The 17279-nt window shown below is 47.0% G+C and overlaps 1 protein-coding gene across 2 annotated transcripts in view; it reads right to left on the reverse strand.

Moving 5' to 3' along the window:
- Positions 1 to 16768, reverse strand: part of MTMR14 (myotubularin related protein 14) — a 31435-nt gene extending 14667 nt beyond the window's left edge. For both annotated transcript variants that reach the window (XM_063411736.1, XM_063411735.1), the window contains exons 1-13: positions 16523 to 16768; positions 16302 to 16447; positions 11868 to 11976; positions 10768 to 10843; positions 9973 to 10033; positions 9293 to 9415; positions 8698 to 8771; positions 5842 to 5912; positions 5181 to 5255; positions 2777 to 2843; positions 1715 to 1800; positions 1403 to 1479; positions 1124 to 1160 (exon numbers count right to left, since the gene is read on the reverse strand). In XM_063411736.1, the coding sequence (XP_063267806.1) occupies positions 1124 to 1160; positions 1403 to 1479; positions 1715 to 1800; positions 2777 to 2843; positions 5181 to 5255; positions 5842 to 5912; positions 8698 to 8771; positions 9293 to 9415; positions 9973 to 10033; positions 10768 to 10843; positions 11868 to 11976; positions 16302 to 16447; positions 16523 to 16744 (1224 nt within the window). In that variant the 5' untranslated portion in view covers positions 16745 to 16768. The remainder of the gene's footprint in view (positions 1 to 1123; positions 1161 to 1402; positions 1480 to 1714; positions 1801 to 2776; positions 2844 to 5180; positions 5256 to 5841; positions 5913 to 8697; positions 8772 to 9292; positions 9416 to 9972; positions 10034 to 10767; positions 10844 to 11867; positions 11977 to 16301; positions 16448 to 16522) is intronic.
- Between the last annotated feature and the right edge of the window lie 511 nt (positions 16769 to 17279).

Consider the following 17279-nt stretch of genomic DNA (forward strand, 5'->3'; position numbering starts at 1 on the left):
AGCAGGATTTGCACGGTTAGAGCCACATGCTCCACCTCAGCAGCAGACCAGTACCACATCGGGAAGCATGAGGTACTTACAGAATTTGTGGCCCCAAACTTGTGCCCTGCCTCACCCCAGTCTGCTCTGCATCATTCACCCACTGTGCCCTCTGTCACCTCACCCACCTGTGCCCTTCTCTTGGGAGAAGTGGGGAGCAGGGCGTGCCAGAGGCAGCCAGGCACCCCCTCTCCTGCTGCAGCTACTGACTCCACCCATGACCAAGCAGGCACCAGAGCAGAGCTCTCAGGCTTGAGCCAGTAGAACTCCAGGAAAGGAATAAATAGGATGAATGATACTAAATCTTTCAGGGGATTCTGTACCCCTGAAAGATGGAAAATAGGCCAGGGCCCTGTCTCTGCTATTTGAAGGCAGAAGATTCCTTAGTAAGGTGAGAGTTCAAGGAGCAGGAGAACAGCAACAAGGTTAAACACGCATCCCACCTCCTTTCTATTCAAAAATGATAGTGCACCATACTGCAGCTATAGTCAGAGCAACCTTTTTTTTTGCTGTTAAACAGTGCAAGATTTTGAAGAGAATTTCTTCCATTAATTTTAAGTGTGTCCCAGACCCATATGTGCACCCACAGACACATCCCAACAAATTAACCAAATTAACACTGGAAACAGCACAAGCTGCTCCATGAGCCTGTGATGACATGCAAGCCACATGCAGCTGCAGCACCCAGGCAGGAGGGCTGGCACTTAGGATAAGCACACAAGACTATCCAGCTTTATCATCAACGAGTCACACACCTTAAGCATCCTTCTCACTGCTGAGCTGAACAGCAAGTCCTAGCACCCTCTGATGTGGACCCTGAACACTAATGGCACAGGAGAGAAACTAGCAGGAGTGACACCTCCCAACAAAACTGTAGCCTGAGAGAGACGTAACCCCATAACTTATGCATCACAAAGTGACAGGGCAAGGCTCTTACCTTGTATTTCCAGCACCCAAACAATCTTTTTAGAGCCAAGCCACACCACTGATACTACCAGGAGCAGGCAGTGAATACTGCTACCATAAACGGATATCCTGAGAACACAAAGCAGTGCTCAGCCACTGCCTCAGACCCAACACTCACCTCTTCTCCTTTACTGAGTCGATCGACTAACATGTGCCTGTAAAGAGAGCAAGGGAAGCTCAGTCACATGCCAGAATCAGCAGAAGAGTACAAGCTGTCAAGATTAGCCAGATGCCTGAGCCCCCAGGTAAAAAAATGGCACCAGTCCCTCTTGTCCCAGCTCACTGGGTGCTGCTCAAACATCAACCTTTGGCTGTGAACAAACATCAAAGATGACTCCTCAAGGCTTCTCTCCTGTTGCACAGGGATGCACATGTGAGTAAAAGTTATCATGCCTACCCAAAGAGAAACCAGTCATAGGCCACTGTCAGGTAGAGAATCTCAGATGGCTCCAGGGACGTGTGGATCAGCCCATCCTGCAAAGAAAACAACACAGCCTTCAGGCAGCAGCCCTGGAGACTAGAACTTGGGAATTCATGATCTGCTGAAAACTGTCACAGTGATCCAGGGTGCCCAGCTTCCTCTACCTGCCTGTGATAGCATGTCCAAAGGAACATTAGGAACATTAACAGCTCCACCACCATGTCCTGGTGACAGTCACTCACCCTCCAAGCAATCAGCCCCAGAAACAGAGGTCAGCCAGGTACTCACAGCCCATAAGGAGAGGCGCAATAAGGAGATGAAGAGAGGTGTTCGATCCCAGCCAGATATGCAGTGCACCAGGAGCCCGCTGTCATCTGTTCCAGGGGTAGGAAGGAGAAGGAAAAAAAAGGATGTTGCAATGACAGCAATGACTTCTTTATGGCAAATCTGTAGAGACAAGCTACTCTTTGTACCCACAACCCAAGCTCAAGAGCAGAGCTCAGCCAGAACATTCTGTCTTAAATATAGCAGCCAACAAATTGCTCAGAGTGTCCTGGGTTGTCAGCAGCACCAGCTGATGTGCTGTCCTGGTCCTGACAGCTGCTCAGGACACAGAGTCATTAGGTATGAACATCACTTTACTACCCTGAACATACACCTACCCAGCTTATACCCACAATCTATTCCTACACTGGTGAGAAAACAGCTCCAACTGAACATTTTTTTAGTCTCACTAACCTTCCTGCTGCACACTGAGCAGAGGCACACACAAAGGCACAAATCCTACACCCTACAGAAAACCTGCAGTGTGTCCCAACACAGCTACTGCAGGAGAGTATAGCTGGCCATGCTGTCAGAGCCAGCCATGGCTCCACCATCAGTGCTAGGTCACAGTGCCCAGAGGGAATGGGATGACACACAGGGCAACAGACACTCTTCCAAGAGTTTGGGGTGTCTGTGATGAAAGGGGTTGGAAGGGGTCTTAAATAGGCATCAAATGAGATCCTTGGGGAGACAAAACATAGGTAATCAGCAAAACAAAAGCAAGGGTCAAAAAGCAAAGACACAGTGTTCCTTCTCTTCATGTTTAATGTAGTAAAATAATTGGCTAAGTTTTCAGATATCCTTCCATGTTCAGGAAGAAAGGGTTTTCAGGGAATCAGCAAGTCCCTCTCTAGAGGGGAGCTGGAGTTCTGAGATGGTAGGACCATCATCCTCTTTTGAAGGGAGAGAATTAAAAGTGACTTCTGTATTGGGAATTGATCCACAGTGGCACTAATACCATCAGCTGTTCTTCCAGGGACAGTGACTGCTCCAGTTACACTGCTGTGAGCAAAGAGTTTGTCTTACCATCACTATTGATAATGGAGATCAGCAGCTTCAGGTAGTTCTGTGTCTGTTGTACCAGGTCCCAGCTCTGCAGAAAGAGGAATGTTGATGGTAAGGATCTGCCCACAGCAAAAGGCTGCTCTGCAGCTCAGAGCTGCTCTATCCAGAACAGCAGCAAAGCAGAAATAACCACGTGGCCTTTCCTCAAAGTGACAGACAATCAATCCCTCCATCCTCTGCAAAAGGCACTCTGGGACAAGATACCAGGCAGGCAAATAAAACAATGGAAGGGTATCTCTACTGTCTACCTGGCTGGCAGAAGAGCTGCTTTGCCTGCAGCCCCAAAGCTCCAAGCAGTCCATGCTCAGAGAGGCATCAAACACCTGCAGAGCCGTGACCCAGTTCTGCACACGTGCACTTTACCAAGGGGCTGAGCCACATTGCACCCATGTGTGCAACGCAGCAGCACGATGGGATGTGCAGGCCAAGGCCAGCAGCCTGTTCCCACAATCCAAGCACTTTGCTCAAAACTCTGTGGTGCTTGAAAATGTCCCCAGCAGGCTGCTGGCAGAGGGCTGACCCTCAAGCACCCTCCAGACAGGCACTGGACTTCTTCAGTAACCCCCAAATAGCAGCAGAACCACAGAAGGGCTCTGAACTCAGAGAACTCCAGTACTACCGAACATACAGGTGAAGAATTTCAGAACAAGCTCAGCTTGTCGCCTGACCATCACGTCATGAGCACATGCAGGGAATTTCAGAGGTTTCATCACAATCAGGACTAGCTCAAGGGAAATAAGATAGCACTGGCAAGGAAAAAGCAGAGTGGGACACATTTAATGGCAGAAGTGTTAGTGGTATAAGTGACATGTGACCAGCAACAACAGAACCCTTGCTGTGTGCTTGCATTTGTGCATATCTGTGTGTAACCACACTGAAGACTAGTGTCAGACAAAGAACATATTGCTCAGTCATGAAGCATGCAGAGCCACAAAACAGTAGGGAAACAGGAAACACAGTCAGCCTGCAGCAGAAATACACATAATTACAAAATCTTTTATCTGCCCAATTCAATCCATCTTCTGCTTATTTTAGAAGGCATCATCCAATTATCTAGTCTGATCTCTCTATATCACAAACAAGAAAGTTTTCTTCAGTTGCCCCATGTACAGCCTGAAGCTTGCACTTGGCAATATCTTTGCCCAGAGAAGCATCTCAAATAGGGGTGACAGCTCATTACTCCTTTGGCAGCATGTTCCAGCAGATTATCCTCAAAAATAATATGCAAGTCTGCTTTTCCTTATTTGAAGCCCTGATTTCAAATGCAGATACTGTTTCCTATGCAGCTCTTCTTCCCCAGATTGAAGAGTGCTTCAGAATTACTCTTTTCTCCCTACAAATGTACTTACACATTAATCAAGTCAACCCCCCATCACCTTAGTGATTAGCCAAACAGACTGAGAACTTCAGTTTTGAGTGAAGCATGTTCTCCAGGCTTCAAATCATTTCTGCATCTATTTATTACTCCATCTTCAATTTTTAATATCCTTTTAAAAATACTGGCTGCTCAGTATTCTAGTGAACAAGTTTCTAGTCATACACAAGCTGTAATTCTATTAGTTCTGCTTCAACTTTTCTGTGATTCTGCTTATGCTGGCACTTGAACAGTATTTACTGACAACAAACACTGGCCCAGCACAGCAAGCTCTGCTGGTTCTGTGGTGCTTCCAGCCACAGGGTACACTAATGTGACATGCTCCAACAGTCAACCCCCACAAAACCTGGTAGACCCACTGATGTGTGAAATGAAGCATATTAATCCGTGGTATAAGGTGATACTCCCTGGTGTGAACAAAGGTAGACTTTGAAGCTTGAGCGAACAGAAGAGTTCAATTGCTGTTTGCTGTGCTGTCCATAATACAGAGTGGAGACCTGCCAGGGCCAGTTACAATTCTGTACTCCTCTCTACAGGAAGGCACTTTGCATACCCATGAAGAAGGTGTCCAGCCCCTTGGCTCTGCTCACAGAGGAGAAGGCTGACCTCTCTCAAGACTTCCCACAGCCAGGGAAGCTGGAACCTTCCTCCCAGGGCAGGTCCATGTCAAACTGACACTCAGAACAAGTAACACTGCTTTCTGTTTCCTTACCTTTGTTAGCAACCTATCTCCCTAATGGATTGCAAATTTTTGAATGCTACAGAAAAAAGGTTTGACTTTACAGTCAGCTGCCTTGGGGCACAGCAAGCCAAGGAGCTGTTGGGTACAGGATTTCCACTGCTGTTCTGAACTGTCAAGCAGCCTCGCCCCCACTGGGATGCTATGAAATGAGCCAGATTACAGCAATGGGAGCAAGTCAGATTTCAAATCTCTCCTGATCCTTCCTGAATACATCCCTGACCTCCCACAGAGACATCCACTTTGCTCACCTGGTACTCGCTCCAATCAATATTCAGAGATTGGGTCAGAGAGACTGGGATACTTAATGGAGCATCTACATAGTCCTGTAAAAAACCCAAACACAGTTGGTCAGAGAAAAGTCATGACTTGAAGGGAGTGAGTTCCAGAAAAAAACAAGACAACAAATGCTAAATGGTGCATGAGAAGAAAACATCTCAGCAAAGGATCTTTGGACGCAAAATCCTGAAGGTGTAAGAATAAACTCAGACTCTTGGAAGGACTAATGGACAAGAGGAGCTTTTATGTGCTCCCAGCAGTGAAAGCTGGGCAAGTTAGTCTCTGAAATTCTGTAAGACTGCCCTATTCAAACATCCCCTCAGAGGACAGAATATGAAGAAGGAACTGAGAACCAAGGCTATCAAAAAGGTCAAAATTCAAAACTGGGAGTAAAACTCATACCTTCCATGAGAGGTCAAGCATCCTAGACTTCAGGATAATGATTCATTTATTTTACCTATGAATTTTACAATCAATAATTTAGGACATTCCCTATCTGTTTTGTTTGTCCTGTTGATTTCCTCCTTGTGATCGGAAATATACACATGACATACACACCATCACCAAGGAACTGGGAGGCAGGATTTAAGCCCAGTAAAACACACAGCTCTCCATTTTATAACATCCATGTACCTGTTTCCAGTTAAATATGAGACCTTCAGCTGTATAATCCCGGTCTTTGTAGTCCTTAAAAAATTCACAGCCTGCAAGAAAAGGAGATAATGAACAACGACTCAGCTAACTGAGTATCTAACAAGTGAAGTGCCCTGTGGGACCAGGAGTGCTGGCAGCCCCAGGCTCCAGAAATCCAAACCAATCTAAACTGCTGCCTGTGGGAAGAGAAGAGCAGTAATCCTCAGTACACTGTGCAGCACGGCCTCCAGCAACAACAGCCCAGGGCACTTAGCAGTACAGACACTCACACAGCAAAGGGCAAACTACAAATACAGCAAACAGGGAGCTTGAGGGACTGATTTAATTTGTTCCTGAACAAAAGGTTTCACCTTTCACAAGGAGCTATGTTTTGCAGGGCCATGGACTTTTGCACAGATCTAAGGCATCAGCTTGACATGCTGAGTGAGAAGGAACCACCAAAAGAAGGTGTTGGCAGAGCCCTGGAGAAAGCCAACTTTCACAGGGCATCTGCTGCAGGTAACAAGAAAGGGCTCTGTCAGAGGTGGCTGTGATTTCTCTCACATTTAAGTCTTCTCTTTCAAGCATGAGATTTACCACACCTGAAGGAAGCGGGTACGTAACCACTTCCAAACTGTCCCCCAAGCCCTCCCCTCCTGAATTGTGCCCTTTGGCTCAGCTTTTCTCAAACAACTATTTGAAGTCTCTGGTGCAACCTGCAGTCACTTAGTCACAGCTGAGCAGTGCCATTAGCACTGCAGCTGCCTGCAGGCTACACAAAACACCTCTCCCAGTGTGCTGTGCACACCTCAGCAGTGCCACCGTGCCCATGCCACCCAGACACCTCTGTGCCAGGCACAGAACACGGAGAGTGATTCCCACCCTGCAAGTCACAAATAACTTCAATGGGGAAAAAACAAACAAGAAAAGAATCTTTGTGCAACTACAGGACTAATCCTCAAATATGTAGTCAGGACACAGTCTGTCAGCTGAGATTTAACTCCAAATAAACAATAACTTCATGCAAAAATGGGGGATTATGGCATAAGTGCTGGCATCCACAAATAGCAAAAGCTTCCACAGATACCCCATTTTAACTCAAGTCTTTTCACTCAAGTCTTTCAGAGACAGTCCTTACTCCTCACTTGGTAAAATGTGTCTGGATGGCTGAGCTCAAAGAGTGGTAGTGAATGGTGTTAAATCCAGTTTGTGTCTGGTCCCCAAGCTTTGTGGTGTTACCCAGGGTTCAGTATTGGGTCCAGGCCTGTTTACTATCTTTACTGATCAAGTGCACCCTCAGCAAGGAGTGGAATCACCACCCCTGGGAGCATCTAAAAGACAGGTAGATGTGGCACTCAGGGACATGGTTTAGTGGGGGACTGGGCAGCGCTGAGTTAACGATTAATGATCTAGACTCAATGATCTTAAAGGTGTTTTCCAACCAAAACAATTTTATGACTGTGTTTGGACACTGCCTTGCTCACCTATGGCGACAGAATCTCAGAATAACTTCAGAAACAAATTACAAACCAAAAATTCTTTCAGTGCAACCCTGGAAACATCAATAAGAACGCATCATGGCATTTGGCCAGTCACTAGAGGGGTTGCTGATCCTTAGATGTGTATGCCTTAGACTTAACAGAATGACAACATTCCCCCATGGACCAGCACTGCTGAAATCAGGCAACATCTGCAGAGAGTATTTGCAGTTTTATAAGGTTTATCTCTAGCGTGACAGTGAAGAGCTGCTAAAAGAAAGCAGCTGTCCCAGAGGGCAAAAGAGGAAGGACCATCACTGAATAATACTGCTTACCATATGCAGATCCCCATACAGAAACAACTCTGCAACTTAACTCTATAGAGTCACTTCTTCTTCATTCTTTATAGCCCTACGGAAGACCTGTGTACACAGCCTTCATCATGTTCTAAGTCTGGTGATGTGTGCAGCAGCAACATATATGTGTGCTCTGTACTACAGACACTAGTAATACTCTTATTTCCATACATTTTGGCAACCTGCATGGCAAACTCGATAGAAATCTTCATGCAGCTTCTTTGAATTGTCACTAATTTCTGTATGAAAGGAAATACACCTTTAAAAAATTGTTTACGAGCAACAATTAGCAATCAAGGAAAAGTCTGGGTCTGGATCATCCACCAGAGTTTTGCTGGGTTTCGTTTTTTCCCCTCTCCCTTTCTTTGTGCACAAGGGACAAAGAAGACTCTGCAGGCAGACCTCAAGCACAGCAGCCTCGCATCTGATCCTGTCGCCAAGCCTGACATCAGCAGGCAGGCAGGAATATTCAGTTCATCTGTGAGAGTGCAAGTGACCCAGCAGCGGTTGCTAGGCACAGGGATGGATATAGCCACGGAGACAGGCTGCAAAGGGCTGCCTCTGTCATACACTGCAGGCTCAGGTGAACTGTTCTGCAAGCACTGAGGATTTCTTACAATGGAGCTCTGGAACACTAGACTAGAAATTACCCTTAAGAATTGGGTTTTTACATAACAGAGAACAAGATATATATTTTGCATCAAGCAGTAGCCTGGAGTTGTGGAGATGTCAAAGGCCGTCTTAACCAGCTCCACCACTGGGACTTTTCCTCTGTGCCTGAATTAATAAGGACTGATGAGAAATTATTTTGCTGCCTCAAAGAGTGCCTAATGCTGACTCACACTGCCAGAGCATCCAGGTTCATTGCACTGTTCTCAGTTTAAAGGAGTTTTTCTCCAGAGGGAACATAGCATTCAGCAAGTCATGGTCATTTACATATACACACAGAGAGTTATTTCCCAGTCCCCAGAAACAGATTGTCACCTGCCCCTTGTGAATCCCTCTAGACATCATTCCTGTACCTGGATATGGGATGGAGAGAAGTGTGAAATCAGCATAACGTTGAGCTTTGTCCACCTTCTCAGAAGATGTCACACTGCACAGGACAAGAGGAGAACAGCAGATATTTACAGAGTGTTTTTCACACAAACACCAGCACCCAAAAAACTACCTGTTGCATCTCCCTTTACTTGACTCAGTTGTGAGCAGGGGTAGAACTTACTCAACACATCCACATAAATAGGTACAGCCCAAAATCACTACAGCTTTTCTCTGAGATAAGTAGGAGAAACATCTCCCTCTGTTCCTATGCACAGAGGGCTTCTTTGCCATCTCCCTTCTGAAGGGGTGACTGTCTCGTGACTATAAGCTCTACAGGGAAAAAGCCACTCAGACTGCAGAAGATAGATGAAAGCAGCTATACTGCTCATTCATACAGTTTTCTGTGGCCTAAAACCTTGGGGGCTTCTTGACAGCATCAACTAACCTATCCTGCTGTAAAATTCTTCCAGGGACTGCTCCCAGGGTGCTGAGTGCACACCTGGTAGCAATTCACATGTAAGGGCTACACTAGCTGCAAACCAAAGCCTGCACAAAAACAAATGAACCCAGACTCACTTCAAGCCGAATTTCACCTTCTTGTTTTCCACCATCAGGTCACAGATGTATCGGACAGACAGGTATCGAAGCAGCTTGATGTCATGCCCTCTGACCTTGTCAAACAGCTGGGAATCTGCATTTCTGCAAGACAGAACAAGGCTAGCAAGGTGAACATGGAAGACTGACCAAGTTGAGTCTGATTCTTCCCAGCCGAGCCACAGTTCTTCCCTGAATCACTTCTAGCCATAAGCAGCATAGCACGAGCCTTGTCTCCACAGGTCTGAGTCAGACTCTGCAAACTGAAACTGCAAGCTTTGTGCTCATGGTCCCTTCCCACATCTCACTCTGTTCTGCAACAAACACATAAGATACAACACAATTTCTACAGCCCGGAGATGTACTTTTTGATGAAGTAAACACAGCCGTGCCCTTCAAATACCATTTTTAATGGCTCTACATATTCCTGTCTCCAGCCCTTCCCTCTGGCAATAGATTTGCAGCCTTCAGCTACACTAGTTTCAGCCAGCCATTAATACCCAAGACACTTTTCCAAAAGCAAGGAAAGTAAGACCCTGAGCCTGGTGATGGGTCTCAAGCCTATGCCCAAAACCCAAACTAGAAAAGCACAGAACTGAGTGGCTGAGCCTGTCAGCTCATGTCCAAACTCCCTTTTCCTCTTTCCAATGATGCGTACAAACCTAAGCGCAGAGTCTTCCTCAGAAATGTCTTCTGCATCTGCCCAAGCATCATCAGAACCTCCTGCAAGAAAGGCATTAAGAACTGAAGCTTTTGTAAACCAACTTGATCCCCAATCTGACAAGATGCATACACAAACAAAAAGGTCATGGTTTGGTGTTCTGTTCACATTTAAGTTTGATTCCCCAAATTTCTTCTTCCTGAAAATCTTGTTTTCTAATGTAGCCCACTCATTCCTTGTCATTGCAAAGTATCTGGGCAGGTCATACCCATGACTGACAGCCAGAGGACATCTCAAAAATGGTATGCAGTGCTTTTTAAAGCTAAGCTTCAGCTCCCACACTATGGACACCCACTACTCCCCTGAAGAGCTTTCCCTGGAGTCCAGTATATCTCACCATTAGCAGCACGGATTTCCAATGATTAGTCAAGCAACAGCGAGTTCTAATCCTCTTTCCTCCATTATTCCCATCCCCAGTGTTTGGGAATTGGTACCCTGAATCCTTTGGGATGCCTTTATTTGCCTACATGTTTCCTGTAACTCACTCTTCAACCTCAAGTTCTTTTGTCACACCATTGAGGTTCTTACAAGCTGTGGCCTTACAAGCTGTGGTTCTTACAAGCTTGGAGATAGGACATGGGGTTTTAGTCTTCAGTCTGTTATGCTAAGCCTGATACAAGCAGCCCATGCTAGAGCTCTCACTGCTCTTGAGAAGAGCTTGGCCTCATGCACAGGTCTCTGTCCCAGCACTGACCAGCCTCACCATGCAGACAGTGACAAATAGTTCCTCACTCACCAGAGAAGATATAGTTGTAGCCAGTGCGCCCATAGAGCTCTCCCCAGCCAGCCAGTGTTGCTGATCTGCAAATATGCTGGAGGAAGATTTTTTTAATTAATCACACAGGCTCCATGAGTCTTTCCCTTGTCATGCCTATTTGCTGTCAGGTTACATAGAAAGGGTTGGTACCTACAGCTATCACCTCTCAGCTCTCTGCTCTGCAACCCTGGTCCAGACTGAGTTCTCCAAACACAGCAAACTCCCAAGTGCCTTTATCTGTAGCTAGTTTTTAAATCATATTTTCATCTCCAGTTCTCCAATGCATTAATACAGTCAGTTCCTGCCAAGTTAGCAACACATGCTCTGTCAATACCCTGCTTGAGCCTTATTTTCACATTCTTCTGGATAAGATTATGGATGGTCCCAAGATGAGTCTGGGCAGTTCACTCCTGCAGAAAAAGGTCAGCAGATGCAGCCCACAATAGCTTCAGTCAAGCTAGATTAAAATTGTCACAGGTATGATTTTGCTATTCATACAGTGTTTCTAAATTCAACTCAGAAAACTGAATTAAGCTAAATTCTAAATGAGACTATTCCTACCGGGCTTCAACACAGTTTAAGTAATTCACATAAAAATGAATCTAATTTCACTTTCTTACAGATCCCCTTGCAGACATGCCCACACATTCATAAGACCATTTATGCAATCTTGCATCCCGAGGGAACAAAGGAAGCTTCTCTGAAGAGAGGAAAGTTACTCAAAGGGAGCTGCTGGGAAGAGTAAGGGACAAACAGTGACAATAATTATCTTTCCCCTCTGAAACACCAAATATCTTAAGGACTTCAGAAAGGACACACATAGGAGAAAAAGAAAAAGAAAAAAAGTTAGCTCTTTGGTGCAAGGCTCATGACTTGGTGGGGGAGAACAGCCTGAAGTGCCCACAACTTATGCAGCCTAGACAGCAAATGCCACCTGCTACTACAGCTGCCTGCTGGTACCTAAGCACAGATTTTTATACCATTTGGAAAAGTGACAAATGACTGAAGATGTGCACAGTTCAAATGGCAGAGAGAAAGGTCATTTTCTCAGTCAAGAGAGGTAACCCATGAAGCTTTACCTTTCCCTTGTACAGAATGACTGGGCAAACAAAGCGTCCTCTGCACCTGGCCATCTTACTCCGGTTGATGAGGTCCTGCAGTTTGCCAACCTGCACAGTGCTCTCATACCTAGTGGGCAGAGACTGAGGTCAGTACACAGAGCATCTTCTCACACGTCTTTCAGCAAAGCTGCCACAGACACCCTGGGCTGCAATCCCATCCCTTTCCCTAGAAGTCAGCTCTGAAGTTAGTAAGCATGAAAACACTTTTTTGAGAGTTGTTTCTGCTGCTGTACAACACATTTGGACACTTTTCTGACTACTTTTCCTTATTTTGAAAGACCAATGCACAGTACATGACAGCATCATCAGGAACTGGCAGTATGAGCACCATCGGTAGGGTCTGCCACAGACTGACATGTGGACTACTAGGGAAGGACAGCCAGTGCCTACAAAAATACATGGTCTGTTTTCCTCACTATCACCTTTCCATTCAAAAGCAGCTCAGCACTACCATCACAGTGAATTCACTATCAGAGTGATAGTTTTATAAGAAAAAAAGAAATATAATAGAAAATCAAATCTTGAACACTCCATGATTCTCAAGCATTTGTGTTGCCAGGTAATTAAACAACTCAATCAGCTAGTGGGTTGAGTAGGGTACTTAGATTAATGTCAGCTCCATCTGCAGAACTACATTTTGTTTGGTTTTCTTGCTGAAATTAAAACAAAACTGTGTTTCATACCAGGAGACATTTTGGAAACATGTTAAAATTGCTACAGTTTGTCCAAGTATCAGGCCACACTTGATAATCCAAACTCACTTCTGAACTACACAGACCTCTAGGAGGAACTGTCAATGCAGAGAGGCCTAGAGTTGGAATTGAAGAAGCATCCAGAGTGATATTTTAGAAACCAGGTGAAGTCTGGACGTACAAAACTGCATGGCAATGCACCTGGAGATGAGTAACAAGAATTTCCAGTCAGTCCTTTCCAGTAATGGAGTATGGTACAAGAGCCAGATGAACTGCCACATCCCTGGATGTTAATACATTATCAACATGGTAAATCTGAAAAAGGGGAACAATAAGATCATGGGAAATTACCTAGAGAGACGTAGAAGTACCAGCATTACCGTGCAGAGCACAGTCCTGCAGCTGAGAGAAAGCATCTGATTGTAGTGACCCACCCCTGCCTGAAAAGGCACAGGAAGATGAGTAGGATGGCCAAAGGACAGTCTATGCTGCAAGAGAAACCACCAGGGTCTGAAGGGAAGAGCAGATGAAGATGAGCAGATGCACAGCAATATGTGCATCACGGTGAAGGAGAGTTCAACAGAGGAGGAGGAGAACTCAAACATGAAGGACAACACTGGCCAAAGAACAAATAATTATCTTTAAAATGAGAGTTAACAAAGTTGCTAAACTTCAGAATCACTGAGAGTGTGGAGCAATGTACCAACAGCTGCCATATTGGGAAACATTAAAAAAATAATCTATTATTAAAATGGAAATCGATCTGTTTATGGAAAATATTGTACAAGGTGGTAGCAGTGGAAGCAGGAAAGCAGGAAAACAGAAAACAAGACCTTCAAACCCTTTTTTTTTTTTTTTGAAGAAAGATTTGGTTCTCAAAATTCATGGTGGTGGTTTAAGTTTTTCCTGCATATACAACTATTTTGCTGTCCAGCTCCAAAAACCTTTGACATATATCAGAATTTAAAGAACAAAACCTCCAGTTAATCTTTTTTAAACAATGTGAACATGAGGGTGCTAACTGGAAATGCAGGAATATGTGAGCAAGTGTGAGAAAAGATGCCTTTGTGTATAATTCCCAACACCAAACTATTTTGAAACTCAGAAGATTCTGATGTACAGATCTGGTTGTGGAGCTGTTGTTAAACAAATGCATGCAATTAAGAAATATATCATATCTGCACTCTGTTCCAGTACCCCTTTGCAAAAGCAAATATGGAGGGAAACAAGAATTTAATGCAGTGTTACCAAAATAGCTCCACGGCACTGCTTCCAAGTCAAGAAGAACAGAGTCAGCAAAAATGAAATACCTGAAAGATCAGAAATTATAAGAGAAGCACCTCTCCAGGAGTTGAGACAAGACAACAGGTTTCACTCTGCACATCCCTGGAGAGGTTTCTGCAGCACCTGGGAATGAGATTGAGCAGCTTGGCAGGAGCCCAGGACATGGAGTGAGCAGGAAGCCCAGCACCCCACGGGGGATATGGAAGGAAAAGCCCCTCTCCCAGGCACACCACGCCTGTTCCTTGGGAAGCCTGCACACACACTGGAGAGATCCTCTCTGCTATCAGTCATGGTTGTGCTACAAATAAAGCTCTCACATCTTCTCATCTCATTAACCACCCTCAGTAATGCAAGAGATGAACGTGGTAAACAAACACAGTTGTATCAAGGCTCCTGTAGCAAGGGAGAAGCTGCTCTGAAGAACAGATGTAATGCTTTTACAGGAACTAGTTGCAGCATACATAGGAGTAAAATCTACAGAAAAAGGTTAAAAACACAGAGAATTCCTCCTGCACTTGCCTGGATTTCAGAGTACTGTAAGCAAACTTTGATCAAGCAAAGTCCTTTCTTCCCCCAGCTGCCCAGATACAGAATGGACTGATTTGGGTTAAAAATACCATTTTTTGCTGTTTCCCCACATGGCTCCAGAAGCAGCTGTACTGGCAGAAATGATGGTACAGCAAAGAATTTGTACATGTGAAAACTGCTTCCAAAGCACCTCAGTATTCTCAGAGGTGTGAAGCTTCATGTAGATCTTACCAGCTGACTAAAAACATTACAACGATAAAAAGAGAAGTGTTCAAGGCCAGGTTGGATGGGGCCCTCAGCAACCTGCTCTAGTGGAAGGTGTCCCTGCCCATGGCAGTGGGGGTCAGAACTGGATGATCTTTAAGGTCCCCTCCAACTCAAACCATTCTGTGGTTCCACAAGCAGCAGCCAAAGGGACTCGGTCCTAGATGGAGTGTCCTGCTCACTGGAAGAGGTTCTTGCCTTCCACAATACAAGATGTGCAATGGTCAATATTTTATAATTATTCCACAAGAGTAAAATGATTAAACTAAAAGCTGCAGTTGTCTAAAATTCACTTGGTGGCTATTACAAAAATAATCACTCTGAAATCAGGAGAGTGATGATGAAGTGTAGTCTGTTTTTGTGACTCCCTTTGAGACAGTAAATCAAAACTTGCCAAGAATCAGTATAAATACAGTTAAATGTCACTGCTGGCTTGCAAAAGTCACAGACGGCACACCAAGTGTAAGTACTCTTGTTTTGAATACTTGTCAGAAAAATTAAGCATCCTTTCCTCTTGCAAGAGCAGGAAAAGCAGAAGCATTCAGTTTCTCTTCCCTAAAGCTTCCCCTAGTTACATTTAAAAGCTTTAAACTTCAGTTTCCTGTTTTTTGCAGCAAGGGGTTTAATCTTTTCTAATCTCAACCAACTGTTAGGCAGAAACTCTCCCACCTGGCAATCAGTTATGGCTGGTTTCCAAAGACCCCCTCCTACAGCACCCAGCCTACATGCCAGCATGGCAGCTGATGGTTTTCCTTCCTCAGGCAAAGCAGCTGGACATGTGAGAAGGACTTGTTGACCCTCCTTTTGAACACATTGCTCTTGTCATGGACACACAGACAAGACTGCAAAACTGCATTATGTTTTGTTGAAAGAAAAAAAAAAAACGAGAGGCTGTGGTTGAAGCTGGAAGGAGCAGCTCATACTCGGCCAGAAGTGAGACCAACGTGATCCTGAGCTTGTGGGTCAAAGTCCAGAGATGTGTTAGCTCAGATGTGCACCAAACTGAACAGGCGTTTCCCATTAGCTCACTAACCTGTTCACCACGGTGGGGAGAGACAAAATAACCTGGAACCTTGTCTGGAATGACAGAAATATCTATCTAGACTGTCTTGTCTCCCTAGCCCCTATCAGACCCCTGCCCTTAGACGATTTGCAGACTAACATTTCCCACATCAGAGGCCTTGCTGCAAGGCCACAGGCACTTCATCAAGACAGGGAGAGCATCACGCAGGCTTGCTCCGAACCCTCAGCCTTCGGGCGAGCTGCAACACAACAATCACCAGGAACCAACGCTGTGCTCAGGTCTACCCCAGGGCCACATGCAGCGGAGCTGGCGCTGCCCCGTTTCCTTCACATCCCTAGAGTAACCAGCTCAGCTTGGCAGCTTACACCAAGGCGGCCCCAGAGCCCCGGGAGGAGCCCCACGGGACTCGGCAGCCCCGGCAGGCAGCGAGGGGAGTCCCGGGAGCGGCTGACACCACCGGCTATAATTAGCGCAGCGCAGCCCGCAGGGCTTCCCCCGGCCGGCGGGAGCCTCGGAGCGCCAGGAGCGGAAGCTCCCCGAGACAACAACTCCGCCGGGCGTCAGCTGCACGGGACGGGACACGGGAACCGGGGCCCTTACGAGTCACGGCTGGCGCCGGCGTCGCGCTCCAGGAGGACGATGTGCCGCGGGTAGTGGGCGCAGACCTCGCCGTGCACGTTGGGGATCACGCTGTAGCGATAATCGCGGCCGAAGAGCTCCAGGCACCGCCGCTCGATCCGCTCCACCTGCGCACAGCCACCGCTCAGTGCCCGCCGTGCCAGTCCCCGCTCCCCGCGCCCCCCGAGCCCCGGTGCCCTCACCTTGGCAGCGGCGGCACCGCCGCCGTCCTTGGCGCGGTACTGTACCCGGGAGAACTCCAGCAGCAGCTCGGCCAGGGCGCGGTCCCCGGAGCCCGCCGGGGGGCAGCCGCGGGCCGCCGCCGCCGCCATGCCCGTGCCGCTCACCGCCGCCTCGGGCCCATCGTCCCGCCCGCCGCTTCCGCCCGCCCGCGACGCGCCCCTTCCGCCCGCTCCCGGCGTCATCGGGGCGCGCCGCGCTTCGCCCCGGGGTACCGAGCCCCGCTCCGGGGGTACCGGGCTCTACTCCCGCCCGCGTTAAGCCCTGCAGACAGACCCGGCAAACGCGGTCAGGTCTTGCCGAGTGGGTCCCACCGTGGCGCTGGCCGGCGTGCCCAGGGAGCTGCCCTAAAGAAAGAACTCCGAGGCGGGTTTTAATGAAAGAAGCCCCTCCCGGAGTGTGGTCGCATGCACTGAGCTCGCGGCAGAGGAGCTGCGGGGTGAGCGGTACCGGAACACGGCTGAGGGCGGCACTGGCTCGGGCTGTCCGTGCGCAGAGTGACGGGCACTGCCCTTGCCCAGCCGGAGGCACACGGCTCTTTGGCTCTTGCGGGGGAACACAATGTTTTTCATCTGCATTCGCCTAATTTGCAAATCCGCTGTGAATCTTCACAAGCATCTAATGACAGCCGAGTTCACTGCAGCTAACGCGATCCATCTCGCTGCCTGAGAATGAAACTGGCCCGACATGGTCTGCTCTCTGCTGGGTTTGGGACCGGTG

The sequence above is a fragment of the Prinia subflava genome, chromosome 14 (genome assembly GCF_021018805.1).
Source record: "Prinia subflava isolate CZ2003 ecotype Zambia chromosome 14, Cam_Psub_1.2, whole genome shotgun sequence".
Taxonomy (NCBI): Eukaryota; Metazoa; Chordata; class Aves; order Passeriformes; family Cisticolidae; genus Prinia; species Prinia subflava.